This window comes from Camellia sinensis, chromosome 2 (genome assembly GCF_055761805.1).
Source record: "Camellia sinensis isolate YWXY chromosome 2, ASM5576180v1, whole genome shotgun sequence".
Classification (NCBI taxonomy): Eukaryota; Viridiplantae; Streptophyta; class Magnoliopsida; order Ericales; family Theaceae; genus Camellia; species Camellia sinensis.
This window is the reverse complement of record NC_138962.1, coordinates 212,472,280-212,499,155: the sequence shown is the minus strand read 5'-3', so window position 1 is coordinate 212,499,155 and position 26,876 is coordinate 212,472,280. Positions and strand designations below refer to the sequence as shown.

The 26,876-nt window shown below is 35.9% G+C and overlaps 1 protein-coding gene across 1 annotated transcript in view; it reads right to left on the bottom strand.

Moving 5' to 3' along the window:
* Positions 1-329: 329 nt before the first annotated feature.
* Positions 330-26,876, bottom strand: part of LOC114257538 (uncharacterized) — a 76,686-nt gene continuing 50,139 nt past the window's right edge. The window contains exons 6-8 of the mRNA XM_082916862.1: positions 2,077-2,176; positions 1,065-1,144; positions 330-667 (exon numbers count right to left, since the gene is read on the bottom strand). Coding sequence (XP_082772988.1) covers positions 601-667; positions 1,065-1,144; positions 2,077-2,176 — 247 coding nt within the window. The 3' untranslated portion in view covers positions 330-600. The remainder of the gene's footprint in view (positions 668-1,064; positions 1,145-2,076; positions 2,177-26,876) is intronic.

Genomic DNA, 26,876 nt, shown 5'->3' with positions numbered 1-26,876 from the left:
CCAAGCACAACCAACCTGTAACAAACCTGCCCAACACATCCCATAACTCAAAATACAAAGTAAAGAGGATGCAAACTAGGAAAGAAACAACTACCAACATTCACGGACACATGTCCGGATCACTGTACAACAAGGGTAAACCCGGGATCGCTATAAAAGTGGAAACACCAATCAATTGGCCAATCCATTTTGGAGCCCATGGCCATGACAAACAGGAAAAAAAAATAATGCCAAAGTTTGGCATCCTTGTATAATTTGCTTGAATATTGTTTACAATTGATTCATAGTGAATCTATTAGACACTAGGCATGTTACAATCTCACAACCAATTGGAGTAAATTTGTATTGTTTAAACTTGGCTGGCAATGGTACACAATCAATTGCTCTGTACTCTTGCAATATGAATGCATTTTGTGCCGAATAGTTTGGCATCCAAAATCAAATTTACAACCTTACACATCAATAATCTACACATACATGGATTACCAAAATCAAATTTGCATCCACATAACATCCTCCATAAAGAAGCCATCCAAATTACATCACGTCTATAAAAAATATAAAAAAATGGTCACTAGTCACTTTTGGTGAAGGGGCTAATCATCCATGTCCATTTGTTGGCCTTAAATCATCGTCGGAACCTTCACTTCCATCAAATTTCTCCTCACTATAGGAACATGAAATGGCCCCATCCACATATAAATCATCAAAAGTATATGCTTCATTATGAAGGTTAACATTAGGAAGGCAAGGATATTGTTATCGTGAAATATCTAAGATTTTTGAGATATTATACATGCTCTCATTAGAAACTAGACACATTTTTTGTTCTTGTTAGAAACTGGATCTTTATACCACATTCAGTGCTAATCAACATGCTGAGCTAACTAACCACACCGAAGTATTCATAACAAAAAGGAACATCGATACAATTTTTTTTTTATCCAAGTCTACAAGTTTAAAAAAAAAAAAGAAGCAACAGTATAAAATATCAGTTTCCAGTAACTATTAAAGTAGCAATGAAATAAATTTAAAACTAAAAGCAAGAATAAAGAGATTCTTACCATGTGAAAAGAGTCGGCTGATATGAAAGAACATGTGGGAAAGAACAAAAGCACCACAAGAGTCTTTCAAAATATGAAAACTGTAAGTGAGAGGAACTGCCATTAAAGCACCTTACATAACCAAATAAAAAAATAATTCAAAAGCATGTAATTTCTCAAGGGCCAAGTGAAGATGAACAAAGACACAAAACCAATTAAATCTCTACAGTTAAATATTCATAATTCTTCAAGCTAAAATAAAGTTACCTGCTATAGATACAACCTCTATCAATATCAAAAGTATTTCACAAAAGTCTAAATATATACATTGACAAGTCTCTTCCTCCAAAAACAATGTTTAACCATCCACCTCCAGAAAGCCATATTCAAATCAAAGATGCATATGACAAACTACACAAAGAGATATTAGAATCTTAACTGGGACAATTGATGGCTCTTTGCTTCTTTGGGGGGCCAATTCCTAATAACACCCAAATTTAAGTGTCATGTGTAATAGAACTATAAACAAAATTTGAAGCTTAGAAGGGGCCCTAACCTCCCTTCGCCACCCCTTCGGTCCGCCACGATACATACATATGTGTTAAGAAAGTTAATAGACATACATTTTCAAGTTATATGTACATAAAATCTATAAAGCAATCAAGATTCTCTACTCGTCTTTAATTGAGTTAGCCATGGTGTTGCTTTAATTGAGTTAGCCATGGTGTTGCTTTGTTTTAATTGAGGGAGGGTGGAGTGTAGTTGATGGTTCTAGTGATGGAATGTATTGACAAGAGTACTTGCACAATTCCTTTTCACAGTTTTTCCAATGAAACTTTTGTATAAAGCACATGAAATGCACACAAGGTAGTGTCATTAGGGAAATTTAGCATTCCAACAAAGTAGTGTCATCAGGGAAAGATCCATAACAATAAGCTTGAATATATCACATTTATAAGATTGAATATATCAAGGCAAATACAAAAACATTAATCCAATTGATTTAATATATTGCATTATATAACAAAGATACCCGCTCATTGGCTAGAGGGAGAAACCAACAACTCATTGTCATCGATGTCATCACCGAAAGATTCCCTAACTCGTTGATGTCCACTAGAAGCATGAAGTATCTGCACAAATTGATATCATTTCTTGTTAAATATAAAATACATAGAAAAAATATAAGATATTAATCTGGATCACCTCTACTACATGTCTTAATGTAGACACTCATCTTGTTAGTGCTCACTGTTTACATAATGAGAGCAACATGCTTTCCTTTAAACATTGTAACTTGCAATTAGAATTGATAACACAAAATAATAATAATAATAATAATAATAATAATAATAATAATAATAATAATAATAATAATAATAATAATAATAATAATAATAATAATAATAATACTAGTAATAAAAATAAATACAGAAAAATGAACATTTGATGAAAATTACATTTCGTTAATTGGATTCATAATACAAAACAAAAAGTGGGACCACAACACATTCAACTATTCTTTCCTTTGAAATAAAATGCTTTGTTTTTTCCTAACAAATTCCTTCCTTTGAAAAGGGCTAATTTTCTCTATATTTAACGTGTATTACTCTTTGTCATGAAACACACATCATATTGATTCAACAATATTGGTATTAGTTTTATCTTTACATATTAGATTTTCCAATATTATAGACAATATCCATAATAGGTAACAAACTAAATTACAAAATAAAAAATAAGAATCCTTCGTAAATAGTTCATCAACCACAACCTCCATTGAACAGTCTACAATACAAAATCAAAAGGTTTTGGATCTGAAAATGAAATCTACTCCTCAAGCATTGCAGTTTTTTCCACGAGATTATTTCAGTTAATTCATTTATGTAGATGACATTCTTTCAATTTTCAATTAAAGCACAAGAAAGAAAAGAACTCATTTAAGGTTTTAAAATCCTGATTGTTCCCAACATTGTTAGGATTACAATCCACATATTTACAAAAATGTAATTTTAATATTATTCAATTACACAAGCATACCACAATCAAACTTCTGTGATAGGACTATAGAAATAACTAACCTTTAGGCCATTAGGAAGAATTACATGGTCCTCTGCATTAAATAACAAAAACATAAAAATTAGAACTTCAAAGATGGACAATCATATAAATAGATCTACAAATATCTATAGAGAGAACCAGGGATTATAGAGTTGGAAACAATAGCACGAAAATACAAACTTTTTTATTGTACAAAACATAAACATAGATAGGGTCTAGAAATTAGGAAAAGGAGAGGGAGTTAGAAAGAGAAATTGAATTAACCGGTGCTAGGTAGAGATCGAGATATGGATTGGTATAGAAATCGGTGGTATCAACTATGGATTCCGGGGAAATTTCCAAACGAAGCAGTACAGTGGTAGTGTGTGGGTGTAGATAGAATGGGATGAAGAAATCGCCGGATGTTGGAACAATCTTCTGTGTAAAATAAAATAACTTGAAATAATTCAAACAAAATAAATAAATAACATACCGAATTTATTTCGTTAAACCGAATAAATAATTTAAGACCAAGTCGAGTGTGTGACACTCTGTCCTTAAGACAGATTCGCCCCGCTACGGTGCTTACGGTTGAATGGCGTCTATCTCCCAGGATACAATGATCTTCACAAATTTATAGAAGCACTTCAAATAAATTTGTTCAGCGAACCAAACCTGTGATCTATACTCTCTTTGATTACCCTAAAATAATATGAAGAATAAAGGACGCAAGAGAGCAAAATGAAGGCAAGGAAAATGAATTTTCGGAATCCTCAAAATTGAAATGGGGCTGCCTTTATAAAGGCTTTGTTGGCACCTATTCAAATTGAATAGAAAAGGTATGAAGAAGGGACATACCCCTTCCTTTAAAATAAAGAGACACCATGAAAGGTTTGCACCCTTTCATTCAAAATAGAGACCTTTCTTTTAAAACAAAAAGACACCATGAAAGGTTACACCCTTTCATTCAAAATGAAGTCTATTTCAATTCACAACTACCTCTTTATAAATTTATAAATTTTCCAACAATCCCCCACATGAATGAAATTGACAGAGAGAAAATGCAACAACATGATGTAAATACAGAGAGTACAAAAATTGGAAATATTCTGCAAAGGATAGGTAGCTTTTGGCTTTGAACCTTCCCTTGTGAGACACTATCGGATTTACTAGCTAACCAGTGAACATGATGTCTTGAACTGTTCAGCCGTTTGTGTAAACCAAGACAATAGAACTCACACAGATTATCCCCAGACACAGTTTAGTTCTCACTATTGTGTTCATTTTGGCCCTAAACAACCTGGTCTTCATGAGTGCTCTAAAGACTTGTAGCCCTTCACAAATCTTATAGAACCGGCCCAGTTCACACTCACATAGGTGATTCTTATGAAAAGTATCCTGCCATACTCCACTAGGTTTACCTAGATATAAGAATCATTAAAATTTTACTTAACCTCAAACGCTGCAGACATCACTTATTTTATCATAGAAATGAGTAGGAGTTGAACTCCACAGTGATCCTTCTGAGTCAATCACAACTCGGTTTTCCCTTTGAACCTAGATCTTGGGATCTCCAGTCAACTAGGTTGGGTTGCCGTTGTGGTAACTCTTATTTAATAGGCTTTAGTCCCATTCCCCTTGATGAATTCTCAACTAACTCTCTTGCTAACCCTTTGGTTAGTGGATCCGCTATGTTGTCTTTAGACTTAACATATTCTATGGAAATAATTCCATTAGAGAGTAGTTGTCGTACGGTGTTATGTCGACGACGAATGTGTCGTGACTTATCGTTATACATATGACTCTGTGCTCTACCAATTGTTGATTGACTATCACAATGTATGCATATAGCAGGCACCGGTTTTGGCCATATTGGAATATCTTCAAGGAAGTTGCGAAGCCATTCTGCCTCTTCCCCTGCTTTGTCTAAAGCTATGAATTCAGATTCCATAGTAGACCTAGCAATACAAGTCTGTTTGGAAGATTTCCAAGATACAGCCGCCCCACCAAGAGTAAAGACATACCCACTGGTGGACTTCGAGTCTCTAGTATCTGATATCCAATTTGCATCACAGTATCCTTCAAGTACTGCTGGATATCTAGTATAGTTAAGCCCAATGTTACGAGTAAATCAGAGATATCTTAGAACCCTTATCATTGCTTTCCAGTGTTCTACTCCCGGATTACTCGTATATCTACTTAATTTACTTACTGCATAAGCAATATCTGGGCGAGTGCAGTTCATCAAGTACATTAAGCTTCCAATAATTTGGGCATATTCTAATTGAGAAATACTTTCCTGTATATTCTTAGAAAGATACAAATTAACATCTACAGGAGTTCTAGCAAGATGATCATCATCTTTGCTGAATTTGTCAAGTATTTTCTCAATGTAATGAGATTGTGACAAAGCATATCCTTCTGATGTTTTGGTAATTTTCATACCAAGAATTACATCAGCAATGCCCATGTCCTCCATGTCAAAATGTTTATTTAACATTTTCTTGGTAGTTTTAATCATATCATTATTACTACCTATGATGAGCATATCATCTACATAAAGACATACAATGACATAACCTTTATCTGTGTTTTTAATATAAACACATTTGTCACACTCATTAATTTTAAATCCATTTGACATCATTGCCTTGTCAAATTTCTCATGCCATTGCTTTGGGGCTTGTTTTAAACCATATAATGATTTAACCAATTTACACACTTTCTTTTCTTTCCCTGGAACAGAAAACCCTTCTGGTTGTTCCATGTAAATTTCTTCATTTAACTCACCATTTAAGAAAGCGGTTTTAACATCCATTTGATGAATTTCTGGATTGTATAGAGATGTAATGGCAATTAGCATTCTAATGGATGTTATTCTAGTAACCGGTGAGTACGTGTCAAAGTAATCAAGACCTTCTTTTTGTCTAAATCCTTTGACTACAAGTCTCGCCTTGTATTTATCTATTGATCCATCCGCTTTCAATTTTCTTTTGAAAATCCATTTGTACCCAAGAGGTTTACAACCTGGTGGCAAGTCCACTAATTCCCAAGTGTGATTTTGAAAGATGGATTCAACTTCACTGTTGACAGCTTCTTTCCATAAAGGAGCTTCAGGACTGGACATAGCCTCTTTAAAAGTTAAAGGCTCATTTTCTAACAAATATGTTAGAAAATCTGGACCAAAAGATTTTGAGGTTCTAGCACGTTTACTACGCCTAAGTTCCTCTTCCTCATTTTGATCTAACTCTTGTTCTTGATCATGTTCTTGATCCTGACTAGTAATAGCATCAAAAGATCTTTTATGAGTACTAGTCTCTTGTCCAGTCTTCTTTGGAAATACATGTTCAAAGAAAGATGCATTCCGAGATTCAATAATAGTATTTACATGCATTTCGGAATGTTCTGACTTATGAATAAAAAACCGATATGCACTACTATTCTTGGCATAACCAATGAAAATGCAATCAATGGTCTTAGGACCTATCTTAGTCTTTTTAGGACTAGGAATAGCCACTTTAGCCAAACACCCCCACACTTTTAAGTATTTGTAGGATTGTACTCTTCCATGCCACAATTCATAAGGTGTTTGATTTATTTTCTTTCGGGGTACTTTATGTAAAATATAATTAGCAGAAAGTATTGCTTCCCCCCACAAGTTCTGAGATAATCCAGAACTAATTAACATGGCATTCATCATTTCTTTTAAAGTCCTATTTTTCCTTTCAGTAATTCCATTTTGCTGAGGTGAGTAAGGAGCGGTGGTTTGATGAATTATTCCATGTTCTTTACAAAACTCACCAAAAGGTGATTCATATTTACACTACACAGAAAATTAAACCAAATTCACAGAATTAAATTCTGTAAAAATAAAAGAAACAAGAATGTAACTTTTATTTTCCAATTAATTTGAAAATAAAATAAAATTTTATTTAAACAAATTAATTCCACACAGAAAATTAAATTCTGTAAAATAAAAGAAATAAAAACTATAACTTTTATTTTTCAATTAATTTGGAAATAAAATAAAATCTTATTTAACCAAATTAATTCCACACAAGAAATTAAATTCTGTAAAATAAAAGAAATAAAAACTATAACTTTTATTTTTCAATTAATTTGGAAATAAAATAAAATTTTATTTAACCAAATTAATTCCACACAAGAAAATAATTTCAGTAACACTTCAATAATTAAAATACTGAAACAGAATTTTAATTAATGAAAACTCAGAAAATAATTTCTAAAACCCAAAATTAATTTCTGAAAAAATTCCACAAAAATATATTCTGAATTGTTAATGACACCAGTATCGTACTACTAGTTGTTGTCAAAGAAAAGAGACAGTATATTACTACTATCTGTCAAATAGCATATAATCATTATTTGTTTTTCCAACCATAATATTATTTTGTAAATCCACAGAAAATAATTTTCTTCCGAAATTATTTACGAAGAATGAAAAAGGAAAACAAACGAAAAATTCTGTAAACAGAATAATTCGAATCTGTCTTAAGATTGTTGGAACAATCTTCTGTGTAAAATAAAATAACTTGAAATAATTCAAACAAAATAAATAAATAACATACCGAATTTATTTTGTTGAACCGAATAAATAATTTAAGACCAAGTCGAGTGTGTGACACTCTGTCCTTAAGACAGATTCGCCCTGCTACGGTGCTTACGGTTGAATGGCGTCTATCTCCCAGGATACAATGATCTTCACAAATTTATAGAAGCACTTCAAATAAATTTGTTCAGCGAACCAAACCTGTGATCTATACTCTCTTTGATTACCCTAAAATAATATGAAGAATAAAGGACGCAAGAGAGCAAAATGAAGGCAAGGAAAATGAATTTTCGGAATCCTCAAAATTGAAATGGGGCTGCCTTTATAAAGGCTTTGTTGGCACCTATTCAAATTGAATAGAAAAGGTATGAAGAAGGGACATACCCCTTCCTTTAAAATAAAGAGACACCATGAAAGGTTTGCACCCTTTCATTCAAAATAGAGACCCTTCTTTTAAAACAAAAAGACACCATGAAAGGTTACACCCTTTCATTCAAAATGAAGTCTATTTCAATTCACAACTACCTCTTTATAAATTTATAAATTTTCCAAAAATCCCCCACATGAATGAAATTGACAGAGAGAAAATGCAACAACATGATGTAAATACAGAGAGTACAGAAATTGGAAATATTCTGAACACCACAATAAAGTAAGTTTTCACAAACTCACATAAGTGATCTCACAAAAATGCGTAAGTAACACAAATTCTCAAACTAATAGCATATAATGAACAACCGAAATTCTCAAACTAACACAAATTATATTAATATTTGATAACTAATACTAATTTAACCAATGAATTATTTTTTTTAAATAACGATTACTATGTCCTTAATAGTTTATATTTAATAATTAATGCTTATTACATTTAAGACAAATTTTAATTAAACGACATTAACACTTGGGTAATTAGTAAATTGTGATTAATAATTTTCATAAAAATCCGCTTAAAAGGCATAATATATACCTTAGTTAACTAATGATACATGAATTGGAGATAATGCATGGGTTCTACTGCCATGTATCCTATCATAATATTGGTAGCCACAAGCACTATAAAGACCCAAGATCACTTTTCTGCAAGTCAGCAAAATTAATTAACTAATCAATTGCACATCTAAAATTTTGCAAAAGCATTGATTAATTAATTGATTGGAAGAATTAGCCACTCCATTCGATTGTCCAATTGATCGGATGGCTTCACCAACACAAATCCATTCACCAATCGATTGGAAGGTTTGTCCACCACCAATCAATTGTGCAATTGATTGGATGGATTGACCAACACTAATCAATTGTTCAATAAAAATTATAAACAATCATGGTATAATGCCTCTCAATGTTCTAAAATCAGGAAAAAATCTTATTACTATTTTCCTTTGTCCATTTTCTTAGGGAGCAAATTATTCATTAAACAAATAATAGCTACTAATGATGAGAGATTAAAAAGACTCAATTTTCTAAAGTATAAGAGAAATTAAAGAGACTCAATTTTCTAAAGTATAATAAGTTATATTCTGTTACCAACATTTCACGACTACTCTTCATATGGGTTTCAAACTAGAAAACACTTTCCTTAAATAAAATAAATAAATACCCATATTTAGGTAGAGTATGACAAATTTAAAGCTAAAAGTAAAGGCAAAGCCTAAAAGACATTCATCACATTGTAGAAACAAATTGTGAATAACAAAAATAAATAAATAATAGAATGAAAATCATGGCATGAAAATCATGGCATTGACATTTTACCAGAATACATATAGCATCATAGTTTTGTAGCAAACAAATCTATCTCCAACTTAAACTAATTACCCGATCCAATCATATTGAACCCCCGAAGTTTAAGCAACGTGAAAACTTCAATATGATGAGAGATTCACAAAATTCTATCAATTTTGTAATTTAACTAATTAGTCCAAATTTTACCTTCTAGTTTTTTTAAAATTTTTTTATCAACAAAAAAACTTTTATTAATGTAACAAATATACACAAAGATACATATAGACATCGATAAAGGAAGGAAAGTACTAGAGCATCCCACCATTTTCTTGGTGTACTGAAGACAATTTTATTGAAAAACTAGATGAAGGTCAAACCAGCCAAAGATCAATGTGGATACATTCATAAAAACTACTACATTCATAGATAGAGCAAACCTGGCTACTTCATGATCATAAGCCACCTATCACAAGGTCCTCTAGTCTAAACAAAACAAGAGTTAAGAAAAGACAGCAAATATATGACAATCAGCTAGCATAACCTCTGTTTCAGCATCAGTTCTATGCATAAAATTTAACTCATGAACAACTTGTCGAGCTTCACTTTCAACAATAATTACCTGAAGAAGTGGCAAATGCACGCCGTGTTTATCCATCAAGCAAATCCGATGGTAGCCACGTTTAATGTACACAAATTGATTCATCATCATTTCAACTATTTGAATTGGGTTTCCTATGTTTTAAGTTCAATTCCGTCAACTATGCATAAACTTCAGCACTCAAACAAACATTTGCTTCTAAACATAAGTTCCAGCAATATAAAGTCACTGATTACTACAGAATTTAAGCTTTGATAGTTGAGAGACACTGAATGACTCGATGTGTTTTGTGGTTCCTTAAGATCAAATAACCCAAGTTACTATTGCGAGTCACAAGCATCAATGAAAAAAATAAAAAATAAAAACAAGAGATAAAATAATTTCCTAAAACTAAAGCCAAATAAAATGATCACACATCCTAGCAAACATAGTATATACCTAGCAACATAAGACATGACAAAGGAACCATGTACATAATGATAACAACCTATTACATCCATTAACTAGTTTCAAGTAGTATAGCCATTTTAACTTGACTAATTGTTTCAGTAATCCATGATTCAATCAGCTGAGCTAAATTTAAACTCTTCTTATCAACACAAATATTCACGAAAGGCAATAAGTTGCCACAGCACATAAACAATCAAAATTTTCCTTTATAAAACCATAACGATAATGATAACAGTAACAAAACTTCAATAACACTTATAAAATATCATCCAACACATCCAAGTGGTGGACCTACCAAGCCTATAGAGAGCAACTGGGGCAATATAAATTCAGCCACAAAACATTAAAATAACACAAAAACAACTCTATCAAGGCTTAAATGAACTTCAGAATCACATAAATTACAACTGGAAAAACAAAATCAAATCTTTCTTCAAAGTGAGTGGAACTGTATGAAGCCAGATTTTCAGTTCTTTCTTCAAACCAATTACTAAAGTCAATCAAACATTTTTGCAAGCACTTGGAGTACATCTTACAACCCAGATTTCAAACCAATAAATACTATTATTTGTTGCCAAAATCAAGGTAAAAAAGGAGCAGAAATGCAATAATATAAGCTAGATGTTGTGTGAGTCACAAAATTGCTTAATCAAACTAAAGTGCAAGTCCCCGACCCGCAAAAAAAATTTAACCAAGAATGAAAAGAAATTTAGAAACTAGATTATGCATATGCAAAACTACATTATAATACCCACTACATTAACCTAGCAAATATTAGAAAAGAAACAGTGAAAATTTCCTAATCAAATCAATTTGAGAAAGCTATATTTTGTTAATGTCAACACCCAGATCTATCCTTCATCTTCCAAGTTTTATCTTTATCTGATTTCCATCTCTGTTTGCCAAAACATATGATTCAACAATTTTCATAACATAGTGAACTAATTTATCTAACAAAAAAAAATTAACAAATTAATCTATATACTTTTAAGAACACAGAATATGCTTTTTGGTTGTAGATTTTCATGTTGAGGCCATACAGTTCAGTCAAAAACATAAAACCAGAGTGGACATTAGGAGTATGATTTTCAACATTTTCTTTATAAGAGTCTTAGTCAATAATGTTTATAATAGTTATTTATAAAAATAAAAGAAGTCTTAGTAAATTGATATTAGTCCCATTTAAACATTCAGATCAAGCATCCAACTTAAACACTAAACCCCAATTTGAAAATCCCCAAATTTTGAAATTGAAAAACCCTAAACCCTAATTTTAAATTGAAAAGCCTCGAATCAGAACTCAAAACCCTAATATCTGAACATATACCTGAAATTGGGCGGTGCGAGGGAGAGGTACAAGAGCTCCGGCCGGAGGGAGAGGTGAGACGGCTCCGTTTGCTTCGTTCGTGGGTCTACATCGACTAGGCGGAGAAGCAAAGACGAACGGAGCTGCGAAGGAGGTAACTTCGAAGGACTGCTTGAGCGAAGCAATGGCCGTCGCAAGCAAGGCAATGGCTATCGCTCCGAAGGACTACTCTTCCCTCCGTCTTCTCTTCATGTTCTCTTCTTCATCTTCGCTCTCTCCCTCTCTCTCTCTCTCTCTCTCTCTCTCTCGAATGCATCTCCTCTCGGCCAATTTCCCTGATTGTGGCATTTTGAACATTTTAGTCCCACTTTAGGTGTGTTTTTAACTTTATTTCCATTATAGGGTAAAACGATTTTTCTAATGCCGTTTTCTAGAAAACGACTTTTCAAAAATCGTGTTTTGCGATTAAAATAATAATAAATTTTGGACACAGAAAACGGCTTTAGAAAAGCCAATTTTAATTAATTTTTAATTAATTCTGAATTAATTAAAAACGGTTTTTTTACCATTAATTTTTTTTTAATTTAATTTTCAACATAAATATTTTTGGACCAAAAATATTTTTAATAAAAAACGATTTTAGAAAAGTCATTTTTTGACAAAATTTTTTTTTAATTAAAAACGGTTTTACAAAAGTCATTTTTTGACCAAAAATATTTTTAATAAAAAACGGTTTTAGACAAGCCGTTTCATTATAAACAAAACAGCTCCCCTTCTCCCTTTGAACTTACGAAAGCCGTATTTGATATCCAACCCATCTTCTTCTTCCTCACTCAGCCGAACTCCGAAGGGAAGATCAACGACGAAGAGGAAGCAACGAACAACGGCCAACAGTACACCACCGGCAAAACGAGGAACACCTTCATCAAACACCCACATTCAGGTTTGTATCGCATAAATGAGGGTTTTCATTTTAGATTTGGGATTTTAAATTTCGAAATTAGGGATTCAGATTTCAGATTTTAAATTTCGAAATGAGGGTTGTAAATTTTTCATTCAACAACGCAGGAATTTTTTGTATAAATCCTGCGTTGGTTGCAAACCCCTTTCTCTCGTCAGTTCCCTTAAAAACCCTAGCCCAACAAAACCTCTCTCTCTCTCTCTCTTTCTATCTAGTTGTGATAAAAACAAAAACACAGAGATGGAAGTTTTTGTATACTGATATTGAATCTTTATGTGCAAAACTCAGGTATCAAGAAAAGTAGCTCAAACTCAAAAGGTCATTGCTTTTTTTAATTTTTTTTCCTCCAATTTTTATTTCTTCAAATTATATGATTACATGCTCTCAAAACCCAACTATATGTATGTATGTATGTTTGTGCTTGTATCTATTTCTTTTAGTCAATTTAACTACTTCTTGCCATCAATTTATAGAATTATGCAGGAAATTCTGCTTTAATTTCTTCGTATTCATTTTGTTCCAAACTAGTAATCTTCACCTGGCCAATTTTTTCCTCTTTTTCAATACATTCTTAGCCAGAAGATGTAGTGAAATTTTGAAATATTGAAATCTTGAGACATAATCTTGTGTTTGGAAATGTATTGGGAATATAGGGCAAAATTTTAGAACAAAAGTAGGAATAGCAATGAAGTAGAGTGGGATTGGATTTGTGGTGTTCTATTCCTACACCATTCCTAGTTGGGGCAATACTACTGGCCTTGGCTCATTATTAGGATCCTTAGGGCATCTCCAATGGAGATGCTGAGCACACTACACATAGATTTATACAAGTATACGCACCACACGTTTGGCCATAAGCTAATACACCTAAAAAATCAAAATTTTATATATACTAGGGTAATACACCTAAATAATCAAAATTTTATAAAAATCAAAATTTTATATATACACCTAAAAAATCAAAATTCTAAAAATCAAATTTTTGTAAATGCATAGCCGTATGTCTTGTGAGCATAAAATTGAAAATTAGATAAGGTAGTTCATGTCTCATAAAATAAACTCATATATATATATATATATATACTAGGCAGGGAGGCCATGGCCTTCCATGGTTTGTGTGCATGTGGTACTTACCCTGATGAACTTTCAGGATGGTATAGAGTTTGAGTTGGAAGTAGAGAGAGTTTGAATTGAAAATAGCAAGTTCACAAGAAGTAAATATTTAAGTTGAAAATATAAATTAAAAAAAATTAAAAATTAATGTAAAACCGGTTTTACCAAAACCGTTTTCTAAAACGACTTTTCTAACACCGTTTTTTATTAAAAATATTTTTGGTCAAAAAATATTTATGTTGAAAATATAAATTAAAAAAATTAAATATTAATGTAAAACCGGTTTTACCAAAACCGTTTTTAATTAATTTAGAATTAATTAAAAACTTAATTAAAACCGGCTTTTCTAAAGCCGTTTTTTATGTTCAAATTTTATTATTATTTTAATCACAAAACACGGCTTTTCAAAAGTCGTTTTCTAAAAAACGGCATTTCTAAAACCGTTTTACCCTATTATGGGAATAAAGATAAAACACACCCTAAAGTGGGACTAAAATTTTGAAAATGGTATAGTCAGGGAAATTAGCCATCTCTCTCTGTCTCTCTCCCCAACTAGTGTTTGCTCTATTTTTTTGAGGGGGACTCCTAAGAAAATTTTAGGAGGAATTTTGATTTATAGGCAAAATTTGGGCAAATTACTAACAGCCTCTAGGTTTGATTAAAATACGGATTTTTTCTTGAGGTTTATAAAATTATAAATTGCCACCTTGCATAACAAATAAAGGGATAATTTGTTATGTAAATATAAACCCCAGAAAACAATTTGTTATGTAAATATAAACCTCAGAGGGCAAGATGTAATTTCTCAAATCTTATGGAGGAATTTGTATTTTAATCAAATCTCGAGAGGGTGTTAGTAATTTGCCCGTAAAATTTTGGAGTGTTTGTTTCAAATATTGAGAAGAAATTTGAATTTGAGATAATTTTGTACTAAAAATTGGTCTTAATTTTATACAATTTTTTAAGTCTTATTATTTATGCTTGTAATTTTACCTTTATTAAAGTTTAATTAATATTCTAAATGCAAAAATAAATTTATGGAATTTTATGATTTTAATCAATAAATAATAATTATATTAAAAATAATTACCATTATGCTGTTAATAATTTATTATTTAATTATGAATAGTTATTACAAATAGTAATAAATTTATTTAATATTAACATTAAAGTAATTTAACATTTTAAATTAATAATTTAATCAAATAATTATTTGAACTGTTATACTTAATTAATAATTTTTTTGGTCACTTACCAACTGTCCTATTAAGTAGATTTATTTACCTACAAGATTGATAAATTTATCAATAATACTTAATGGGTAATAAGTCCCAAAGTTCGGACCTAATTTATTTTAATTTTTTTTGCTTATTTAATAATTATAAAATAAAATTAAAACTCGGTAATATTAACATTAAATAAATTTCACGATAGTTGCATGCCTAACCAATTGCAAGAGCTAATCCATCATGAGCCTTTATTTATTTATTTATTTATTTATTACCTCTTTATGTCTCTTTCTCTCTATTTTATCGATGGAAAATTTTGTATGTTTTATCGATGGAAAAATTTGTAGAGGCAATTGTCAAAAAGTTCAAAACATGCTTTTCTTTCATTCAACTCGTGATTCTTCCACAATTCTACGTCATTGTAGGCCTCTTTTCCACTATATGAAAATGCACCACACCCACTGTATTATTTGACCTCCCTAAAGCTATCAAGAAGTATCAATTTACTCCTCTCGAAAATGATACAATTAAATCCTTCAATAAATATACTAATGCATGAACTATAAGTTGCGAGAATAATGGTATTGACATAGTTGCGCCAATTTGATAATATTCAAATCGTTAATCATGCCACATATCTAATTACATTAGATGGATAAACTATGCGGAAAGTGAAATGTCAAATTGGATGTGGTTATGATGTTAATTGTTAAATTTCACCTAAACATTTACTCATTAGTCTATCTTTGGCATTTAATTTTATAATTTTTACTCCTTTACTAGGAATTTCACTTTGTTAATAGTTAAATTTCACCTAAACATTAAGGCTAAATTTCACTATTTGAAGAGAATGAAACTTCGCTAGTTCAAGACCATGAAAGAATTATTACTATCAAGTTTCATTTAAAAAATATTAAAATTTTGGTAATTTAATATTTTAGAGTTAATTAGACAACAAATTAATTAAAAATTGCTATTGTTTGCATAAATTATCCAATAGATCAGGAATACCACGTGTTCATGTGCCCAACTAATAAAATAACTTATTTTTAGTTTGGATTTTTGAGAGCCCAAAATTAAAAAATCATTGGTAATGGTGGCTACTGATTATGAAGGTGAATGATTGTAGTAGTAGAGGTACTGGTGGAGAGGTGGCGACAATGATAATAGGAACTGTGATGCTGGTAGTGAAATTATGATATGTTTTATGGTGACGATGACGATGATAATGAAGATTGTGGTAATAGCAATGGTTGTTTGATAATGGTGGTGGCGGTGGTAGTGACGGTGGTGGTGACGGTGACAGTGACAGTGATGATGGTAGCAACAATATTGGTGATAATTGTAGCGATTGTGAGGTTACAATGGTGTATGTTGATGCTTGTGTATAAATATTTATAAATTCAATTAGCATTAAATAATTATGTAATTTTATGTGAGAAATTCGTCATAATTTAAATGACTTTTATCTTACAAACTTAAAATTTAATGAAACAAATGCATTGGATAAAGGGTACCCCACATCTTACACCAACACCCCCGATTTCACCACCACCATCACCACTGTTACAACAGTTGTCATGCCCTATCACCACTTGAACTCCACTACTATCACTACTCTACCACCACCACAGTCACTCCCTACACCACAACTGCCATTGCTACTACCTTACCACCACATCCACCTTCACCCCTACTGCCATGGTAACTAAAGTTCTTTGTTGCCTTGTTGGTCGCCAAAGCCTTGTTGGCAATAGTCAATGGCGACTAAATTGACGTTGGTCACTAATTATCTTATCTCCGGCTACTAAAACAAACTTAGTCGCCAAACATAACGTTTTGGCGACAAAATATTTAATCGCCGAAAGTAATTAAATCAAAATGAAATTCTCTTTCAGCGACTAAAATATTTAGTTGCTAATAATAATACATTTACCGACTAAAAATTTTAGTCACTAATAATAATACATTTAGCGACCAAATAGTTTAGTCATTGTTAGTTTTCACGACTAAACATTTTAGTCGGCAAAAGATTAGATATTTTCATTTCATGATACTTTACGACCAACATTTTAGTCACCGAAGGATGCAATATTCTTTCGTGACTAAAATATTTAGTCGGCAATAGTTCCTTCTCTTGTAACGCCCTCAAAATAATAACATTTAAACCCATCAAACAAGACATGCGTTGACGTATAAACAAACCACCTTCTATTATTCATTAGCGTCTCATTACATAAGTATTACATGTTAACATCATAACAAAATGCCCTACGGGCTTACAGCTTTCCAAGTTAACACTTGGTTACAACAAAGAGTACTAACTCGATACACATTAAGCCCTTGGCTTGAAGTTACATGTAATACATCAAAAGTAAAACAACAAAACATGTCCGCCTCTAGCCTCCCAGCTATGTCCTTGGAGGTGGCATGCTTCCTGTACCTGAAAATGATATTCCCATATAGGGTGAGCCACAGCCCAGTAGAAATACACTAAACCAACCATGGACAATGACTAAAACATTAGCAATTGATAGTTGGTCAACACTGATTCAATCACATAAATTACATATTTATATCAACGACTTACAAGTCCCAATTACTTTTCATTCTCCCTTTTCAATAGATAAGCATGTCAGCTCTATCATCATTTCAACAGATATGTATAAAAACTATATCTCACATTCAGATAAGCATAAAAGCTATATCCACATTCTCAACAGATATGTATATCAACAATACCCACAGATAAGCATACAAGCTGTATCCACATTCTACAACAGATATGTATATCAACAATATCCACAGATAAGCATACAAGCTGTATCCACACTTCACAAAGATAAGCATATGAGCTCTATCTTCACTTCTCTAGACAAGCATATGAGCTCTGTCTACGGAGTACATCCCCTATCTCCTCCCAATACCTATCCGGTTTAGAGGTACATCCCCTATCTTCCCCTAAACCGCGGAGTACATCCCCTATCTCCTCCTCTACACACAACGTATATAAACACATTGGTTCTATATACAATCACACAACACATACAATTAATGTATTCAATCAACCGTCAAGTTCCATGACACATTTCATTGATTAGTTTCAGTTTACTTAATCATCAAGCATTGTCTACAACAATCACGACTATCCTCCACCAATAGCCCAAAGCAGTTATTTCTAAATAGAAAATAAATGCACAATGGATATTCAATCAGCATTTCATTCCTTCATTCCCCTCAATTAATTATCCCAATTAATTAAACAATGTAATTAGGTCAATTCCCATAATTAACATTTCAACCCTTAGGTCCCATTTTCATCAATGATTCAACATTAATTCCATTTTCCATGCCAAACATGCATCTAGGTTTATTATGAATAAAACCCCAACTTTTGTAAAACTACACAAAAGCCCCAAACTTTCACAAAATTACCAAACCAAGCCCAACATCTCAAAATACCAAAATTTAAAGACAAAACCCATAGAGAGGAGTAGGTTATCCCTACCTCAAACCCGGAGCCTCAAAGGAGATGAAGATCAAAACCAAAATGCTCCAAACCTCAAAATTTTCTGATCAAAAGGAAGCTCTCGACGATCAACACAACTTTTGTGAAGACAAAAGGTGAGTAAACGATCCTTACTAGATCAAATCTAAGAGAGAAGGGCCGATTTAGAGTGAGAAGCTCTGAAAATGGCTTTTTGGAAAAGTAAGAGAGAGAAGAGAAAGCAAAAAGTGATTTGAAAAGGCACAAATTCGGGACTTAAACCCAGTCTCCCGCTCGAGCGTAAAACACCCCGCTCGAGCGGCCACTCACAGACTTACGCTCGAGCGGCCAACCTCCCGCTCGAGCGCAGAATGCACTCGCTCAGCACTTTTGCAGAACCAGACCTCCGCTCGAGCTCCCAACCCTACGCTCGAGCGTACAACACTGCACAACAAATACTGGATGGGTGTATTCCACGCTCGAGCGCCAACATCTCCGCTCGAGCGGACAGGCCAAAGATCTGGGCAACTAGTTTTGGTTTCTAAACTCAACCAACCTGAAACAAACCCACCCAACACATCCCATAACTCAAATATGAAGTAAAGAGGATGCAAACAAGATAATAGTCAACTACCAACATCTACAGACACAAGTCTGGATCACTATACAACAAGGGTAAACCCGAGATCGCTATAACCTCCCCCCCTTAAAGAATTTCGTCCCCGAAATTAAGCACCAGTTTTCAAAACAAGTTTTCTTCCATTTTAAACAATGTTATATTTTAACATTCAACAATTCGACCCATTACCGGTCATCCCATCCCTTTAACAAGAGACATATCACAATATGTAAACAACATATGTATTATTAACATGCACCAACATTATGCACTAACTTTCCAATGTCAACAATATATTCAACATATATAGTGTTACATCCAACTACCATATGAGGCAAGTTCCAAAACATGCTTCCAATAATCAAAACATTCTCAATGTTTTACAACTTAAGACATATATAAAAGCTCTTAAGTTCAACATAATGTAAAATTTAAATACAAGATCACACATCAACAAACAAGTCCGGATATTTCTCACGGACTTCCAACTCACGTTCCCAAGTGGCTTCCTCCACTCCGTGATGTTTCCACAAGACTTTCACCAAAGGAATGGTCTTACCACGCAGGACCTGATCCCGCCTATCCAAGACCCGAACCGGTCTCTCCTCATACGAGGCATTCTCATCTACCTCTAAATCGGTCCAATCCAACACATGTGATGGATCTGGCTCATACTTCCGAAGCATACTCACATGAAACACGTCATGTACTCCGGACAACTGCGGCGGTAAGGCTAACCGATAAGCAACCTCACCTATCCTCTCAAGGATCTCAAAAGGACCAATAAACCGAGGGGATAACTTCCCACTCTTCCCAAACCTCATCAAGCCTCGCCTAGGTGATATCTTCAGAAAGACATGATCACCTACCTCAACGCCAAAGGCCTCCTCCTACGGTCGGCATAACTCTTTTGTCGACTCTGGGCTGTAACAAGCCTCCTACGGATAAGCTCAACTTTCTCCGTCGTCTCCCTAACCAACTCCGGACCCAACAAAGGTGCATCACCCACCTCGGCCCAACAAACTGGAGACCTACACGGTCGGCCATACAAGGCCTCAAACGGTGCCATACCGATGCTAGACTGAAAACTGTTGTTGTAGGCAAACTCTACCAATGGCAAGTGCCTCTCCCACGTCCCACTGAAATCCAGGACACAACCCCGAAGCATATCCTCGAGGATCTGAATAGTACGCTCGGACTGCCCGTCAGTCTGAGGATGATAAGCCGTACTAAAGGTCAACTTAGTGCCCAAGGCACTCTGCAAACTCTGCCACAACCTAGCAGTAAAACGAGGATCTCTATCTGAGACGATCGTCACTGGGACCCCGTGCAATCTCACTACGTCCCGAATATACAAGTCGGCAAGATGATCTACCGAATCTCTCACGCGCATAGGAATAAAGTGCGCCGACTTAGTCAACCGGTCTACAACCACCCAAATAGCATCACTACCCCGTTGAGTCCTCGGAAGACCTACAACGAAGTCCATAGTGATATGCTCCCACTTCCACTCGGCAATAGGCAAGGGTTGCAACAAACCCGCTGGCCTCTGATGCTCGGCCTTCACTTGCTGGCAAGTAAGGCACTTCGATACGAAAACAGCCACATCTCTCTTCATACCCCGCCACCAAAACTGGCGACCCAAATCCTGATACATCTTAGTACCTCCCGGATGCACCGCAAGGCGCGAATGGTGAAACTCTCGGAGTACTTCCTCACGGCAAGCCTCCGGTACAAACAAACGGTCTCGGTATCTCACACTCAGGTCGGGATACACCGTCAAACCCTTCTCAACTTTCCCACTGGAGATCTTCTCTCGGAGGGATTCTACCTCAAGGTCACCTCTTTGTGCCTCCAGATTTTCAAGGCAAAGATCACAGCTGCTAATTCTAGGTCGTGTGTGGGGTAATTCTTCTCGTGTATTTTCAACTGACGTGAGCCATAAGCTACCACTTTCCCCTCTTGCATCAACACACAGCCCAAACCCTCTCGTGAGGCGTCACAATAAACCGCATAACCCAACCCTCTCTCCGGAATAATCAACACCGGAGCGGTGGTCAATCTAACTTTCAACTCTTGGAACGACTTTTCACAAGTCTCACTCCACACAAACTTGACTCCCTTCCGAGTCAGTCTAGTCAACGGTGACGCTAACCTGGAGAAATCTTTCACAAACCGACGGTAATACCCAGCTAATCCCAGAAAACTGCGGATCTCAAACACACTCTTAGGCTGTGCCCAATCTTGCACTGCCTCAACCTTGGATGTATCAACAGACACCCCTTCCCCGGATACCACGTGGCCTAAGAATTTGACTTCCCCCAGCCAGAACTCACACTTCCCAAACTTGGCATATAGCCTATGGGCTCTAAGCAACTCAAGCACCACTCTCAAGTGTGCCTCATGCTCCTCCTCGGTAGGCGAATAGATAAGAATGTCGTCCACGAAGACAACCACAAATCGGTCTAAGAACTCCCGGAAAATCCGGTTCATCAAGTCCATAAAGACTGCCGGTGCATTGGTAAGCCCAAATGGCATCACCAAAAACTCATAATGGCCATACCGCGTACGGAATGCCGTTTTCGGAATATCCTCATCCCTGACCCTCAATTGATGGTAACCCGATCTCAAGTCTATCTTAGAGAAACAACAGGAACCCTTCAACTGGTCAAACAAATCATCTATACGGGGCATAGGGTACTTATTCTTAACCGTAGCCCGATTCAACTTCCGGTAGTCTATACACAATCTCAAGGCACCATCTTTCTTTTTAACAAAGAGGGCCGGTGCTCCCCACGGTGAAACACTAGGGCGAACAAAGCCCTTATCGAGCAATTCCTGGAGCTGAACTTTCAACTCAACCAACTCTGCCGGAGCAAAACGGTAAGGTGCCATAGAAATCGGCGCCGTACCAGGCACTAAATCAATAGAGAATTCTATCTCTCGGTGAGGTGGCAAACTAACAAGATCTTCGGGAAAGACATCCGAATACTCACAAACCACCCTCGGCAACACAATCCGAGTCTCAACACACTCGCTACTCTCAAAGCTAGCAAGTAAACCACTAAGCTCACTTCGCCCTCGCGAATCATACCTCGGTGGCAAAACACTACCAACCCGGTCTCCCAAGAAATGGAACCACTCCCCGCTCAAGGTACACAATGTAACCCTCTGGCGGTAGCAATCAATAACAGCCCGGTATGACGATAACCAGTCCATACCCAAAATAACATCAAAACCCTTCATGGGCATGACAACAAACGGAAAAGGAAGCCTATAGTCGGCGACCTCTATATCACAACCTCTAACACCCTGTTTTAGAATCAACTCACCACCCAAAGGCGATACCACACAAATAGGAGATGCTAACTGTGCTAACTCCAATTCCAAAACAGATGCAAATGCAGCAGATACAAAAGAATGAGATGCACCCGTGTCTATCAACACATTAGCAACCGAGTTGCAAAACAGAAAAGTACCTCTCACTACTGATGGAGCTGGTACTAAATCCTGCGCGGTAACAGCATACACGCGCCCCGTAGGCCCCTGGTCTACCTGCTCACCTCTCGGAGCAAAAGACTGCTGCACAGACTGGGATGACGAAGCTCCCGGATTGGCCCTCGAGGCCTGCACAGACTGAGCTGGCTGAAAACCCTGCGTCTGCCTAGAACCAGACGCTCCCGAAGTGGCACTCAACTGTGGGCAAAACCTCTTCATGTGCCCAGGTTGTCCACAGTGATAACAAGTCAAGAGCTGCCCCCTGCCCAAACTCTGACTCTGCGGTCTAGCTGAAAAAGAAGCAGCTTTCTGACCCCCACCCTTCTGCGGGCAAACAGAAACCTTGTGACCCAACTGGCCACACTTGTAACAGGTGAAATCCCCCTGACCACCTCTCCCGGAGCCTGCACTCGGCACTGGGAAGGTCGATCTAGCAACACCACCCTGCGACTGCTGAGGGTTAGAACCCCTCTGCCTCCTGCCATCACTCTGACTATCCTGGCTCCTCTTGGAGCCTCTCTGACCCTCATCCTCCTCCTGCATCATAAGCTCCATATGAGCTGCAGCATCCACTAGGTGTCTATACTCTCGAATATAAGACCCATCAATTCTCAACTTGAGGCTCCGCCTCAACTTCCGCTCAAACTCATAGCAACGGCGTTCCTCAGACGCCACCAGTTCCGGTGCAAACCTGGACAGACTGGTAAAAGTAGCCTCAAACTCGGCCACTGACAAGCCCTGCTGATTAAGCCGGCTAAACTGATCCCTCAGCTTCTCTCTAGCTACTGCAGACAAAAACCTCTCCTGAAAAGCATTCACAAATGCCTCCCAAGTCCCACTAACACGAGCCTTCTCGTATTTCCACCATTGACCCGCATCTCCCTTCAGCTGGAAGGATGCCAAGGTCACTTTCAATGCTCCGTCCTCGATGCCAAGCATCTCAAACGTCTTCGTTGTCTGTTCGAGCCATTCGTCTGCCTTAAGCGGCTCTTTAGGATCCCCGATAAACTCGTCCGGATTACACCGAAAGAACTCCCTCTTCAAGAAGGAAGGCCCTATCTCAGCTGCCTGATTCTCAGCCCTAAGAATACCCAAAGCTCCTGCTAACTCTCTGGCCAAGGCACCCATAGCCTGCTGACCTACTGGCTCGGCCACAGTGGCCTGACCAACTCCCTCCTGCACTGCCGGAACCTCCTCCGGTAACGGTACTTCCTGCCTCGCAGGTCTACCACGCCTAGCACCCCTTCCTCGTCCTGACATCCTAATAAAGGCAACACAGAACGTTAACACATTCATAAGTGTGCCAAAACTAAACACTCACGTCCTAAAGCATGGACAACTGTAATTCACTCCACGTAAGCACATAAACACATAAGCACTTACGAATTTCATTTCCGGATAATGATAGTCCCGAGACGTTACTAGAGTTCCGGTTAGAAACAGCATTGATCAAGTGCTTTTCCAACAAGACTTCCAGAAACTCAAGGATCCACTCAACATCCTAGAAATTAAATCCCATACCCACATAGTCACATAAGAATGTTAGCATTTAAGCACATAGCATATGATACTACATCTAAGTCTCTATCAAGCGAGACAAACCCATTGTGATCCTAATCACTTCCCACGTACCCAAAGTATTCGAACCCGGTACGCTCTGATACCAAGTTGTAACGCCCTCAAAATAATAACATTTAAACCCATCAAACAAGACATGCGTTGACGTATAAACAAACCACCTTCTATTATTCATTAGCGTCTCATTACATAAGTATTACATGTTAACATCATAACAAAATGCCCTACGGGCTTACAGCTTTCCAAGTTAACACTTGGTTACAACAAAGAGTACTAACTCGATACACATTAAGCCCTTGGCTTGAAGTTACATGTAATACATCAAAAGTAAAACAACAAAACATGTCCGCCTCTAGCCTCCCAGCTATGTCCTTGGAGGTGGCATGCTTCCTGTACCTGAAAATGATATTCCCATATAGGGTGAGCCACAGCCCAGTAGAAATACACTAAACCAACCATGGACAATGACTAAAACATTAGCAATTGATAGTTGGTCAACACTGATTCAATCACATAAATTACATATTTATATCAACGACTTACAAGTCCCAATTACTTTTCATTCTCCCTTTTCAATAGATAAGCATGTCAGCTCTATCATCATTTCAACAGATATGTATAAAAACTATATCTCACATTCAGATAAGCATAAAAGCTATATCCACATTCTCAACAGATATGTATATCAACAATACCCACAGATAAGCATACAAGCTGTATCCACATTCTACAACAGATATGTATATCAACAATATCCACAGATAAGCATACAAGCTGTATCCACACTTCACAAAGATAAGCATATGAGCTCTATCTTCACTTCTCTAGACAAGCATATGAGCTCTGTCTACGGAGTACATCCCCTATCTCCTCCCAATACCTATCCGGTTTAGAGGTACATCCCCTATCTTCCCCTAAACCGCGGAGTACATCCCCTATCTCCTCCTCTACACACAACGTATATAAACACATTGGTTCTATATACAATCACACAACACATACAATTAATGTATTCAATCAACCGTCAAGTTCCATGACACATTTCATTGATTAGTTTCAGTTTACTTAATCATCAAGCATTGTCTACAACAATCACGACTATCCTCCACCGATAGCCCAAAGCAGTTATTTCTAAATAGAAAATAAATGCACAATGGATATTCAATCAGCATTTCATTCCTTCATTCCCCTCAATTAATTATCCCAATTAATTAAACAATGTAATTAGGTCAATTCCCATAATTAACATTTCAACCCTTAGGTCCCATTTTCATCAATGATTCAACATTAATTCCATTTTCCATGCCAAACATGCATCTAGGTTTATTATGAATAAAACCCCAACTTTTGTAAAATTACACAAAAGCCCCAAACTTTCACAAAATTACCAAACCAAGCCCAACATCTCAAAATACCAAAATTTAAAGACAAAACCCATAGAGAGGAGTAGGTTATCCCTACCTCAAACCCGGAGCCTCAAAGGAGATGAAGATCAAAACCAAAATGCTCCAAACCTCAAAATTTTCTGATCAAAAGGAAGCTCTCGACGATCAACACAACTTTTGTGAAGACAAAAGGTGAGTAAACGATCCTTACTAGATCAAATCTAAGAGAGAAGGGCCGATTTAGAGTGAGAAGCTCTGAAAATGGCTTTTTGGAAAAGTAAGAGAGAGAAGAGAAAGCAAAAAGTGATTTGAAAAGGCACAAATTCGGGACTTAAACCCAGTCTCCCGCTCGAGCGTAAAACACCCCGCTCGAGCGGCCACTCACAGACTTACGCTCGAGCGGCCAACCTCCCGCTCGAGCGCAGAATGCACTCGCTCAGCACTTTTGCAGAACCAGACCTCCGCTCGAGCTCCCAACCCTACGCTCGAGCGTACAACACTGCACAACAAATACTGGATGGGTGTATTCCACGCTCGAGGGCCAACATCTCCGCTCGAGCGGACAGGCCAAAGATCTGGGCAACTAGTTTTGGTTTCTAAACTCAACCAACCTGAAACAAACCCACCCAACACATCCCATAACTCAAATATGAAGTAAAGAGGATGCAAACAAGATAATAGTCAACTACCAACATCTACAGACACAAGTCTGGATCACTATACAACAAGGGTAAACCCGAGATCGCTATATCTCTCATTTTGATTTATTTTGACTACTAACTATTTGATCACCAAAAGTCTTTTGTTTCTTTTTTACTACTAAATATTAAGTCATGAAAAACCTTTGCTTGCATTTTCGGCTACCAAAATATTGAAAAACTTTATGTATTTTTTTATATAACTAATTTCTTGGCCACCTGTATTTATTCCATTATTAGTGCAACCTGTACCCTGTATATAAATAAAATAATCCATATACTGATGAAATTAGCAACCATTCCACAACATGCACACATTTCACTTTCAATTGTCAAAAAAAATAAAATCATATTTAACATCAAATTATAAATGCAATAGAAATTCCATATAAACCAAGTATAATCCAACCTCAAAAATACAATACCATACATAACAGAGGATTAAACAAAATTAATATCCAAAAGTTAATATGTACTACCAAAAACCAATTTGTACCACACCAAAAAGTAATCTGTACCTTGCCAAAAAAGTAATACGTACCGTGCCAAAAGGTAATCTTTACCGCATCAAATAAA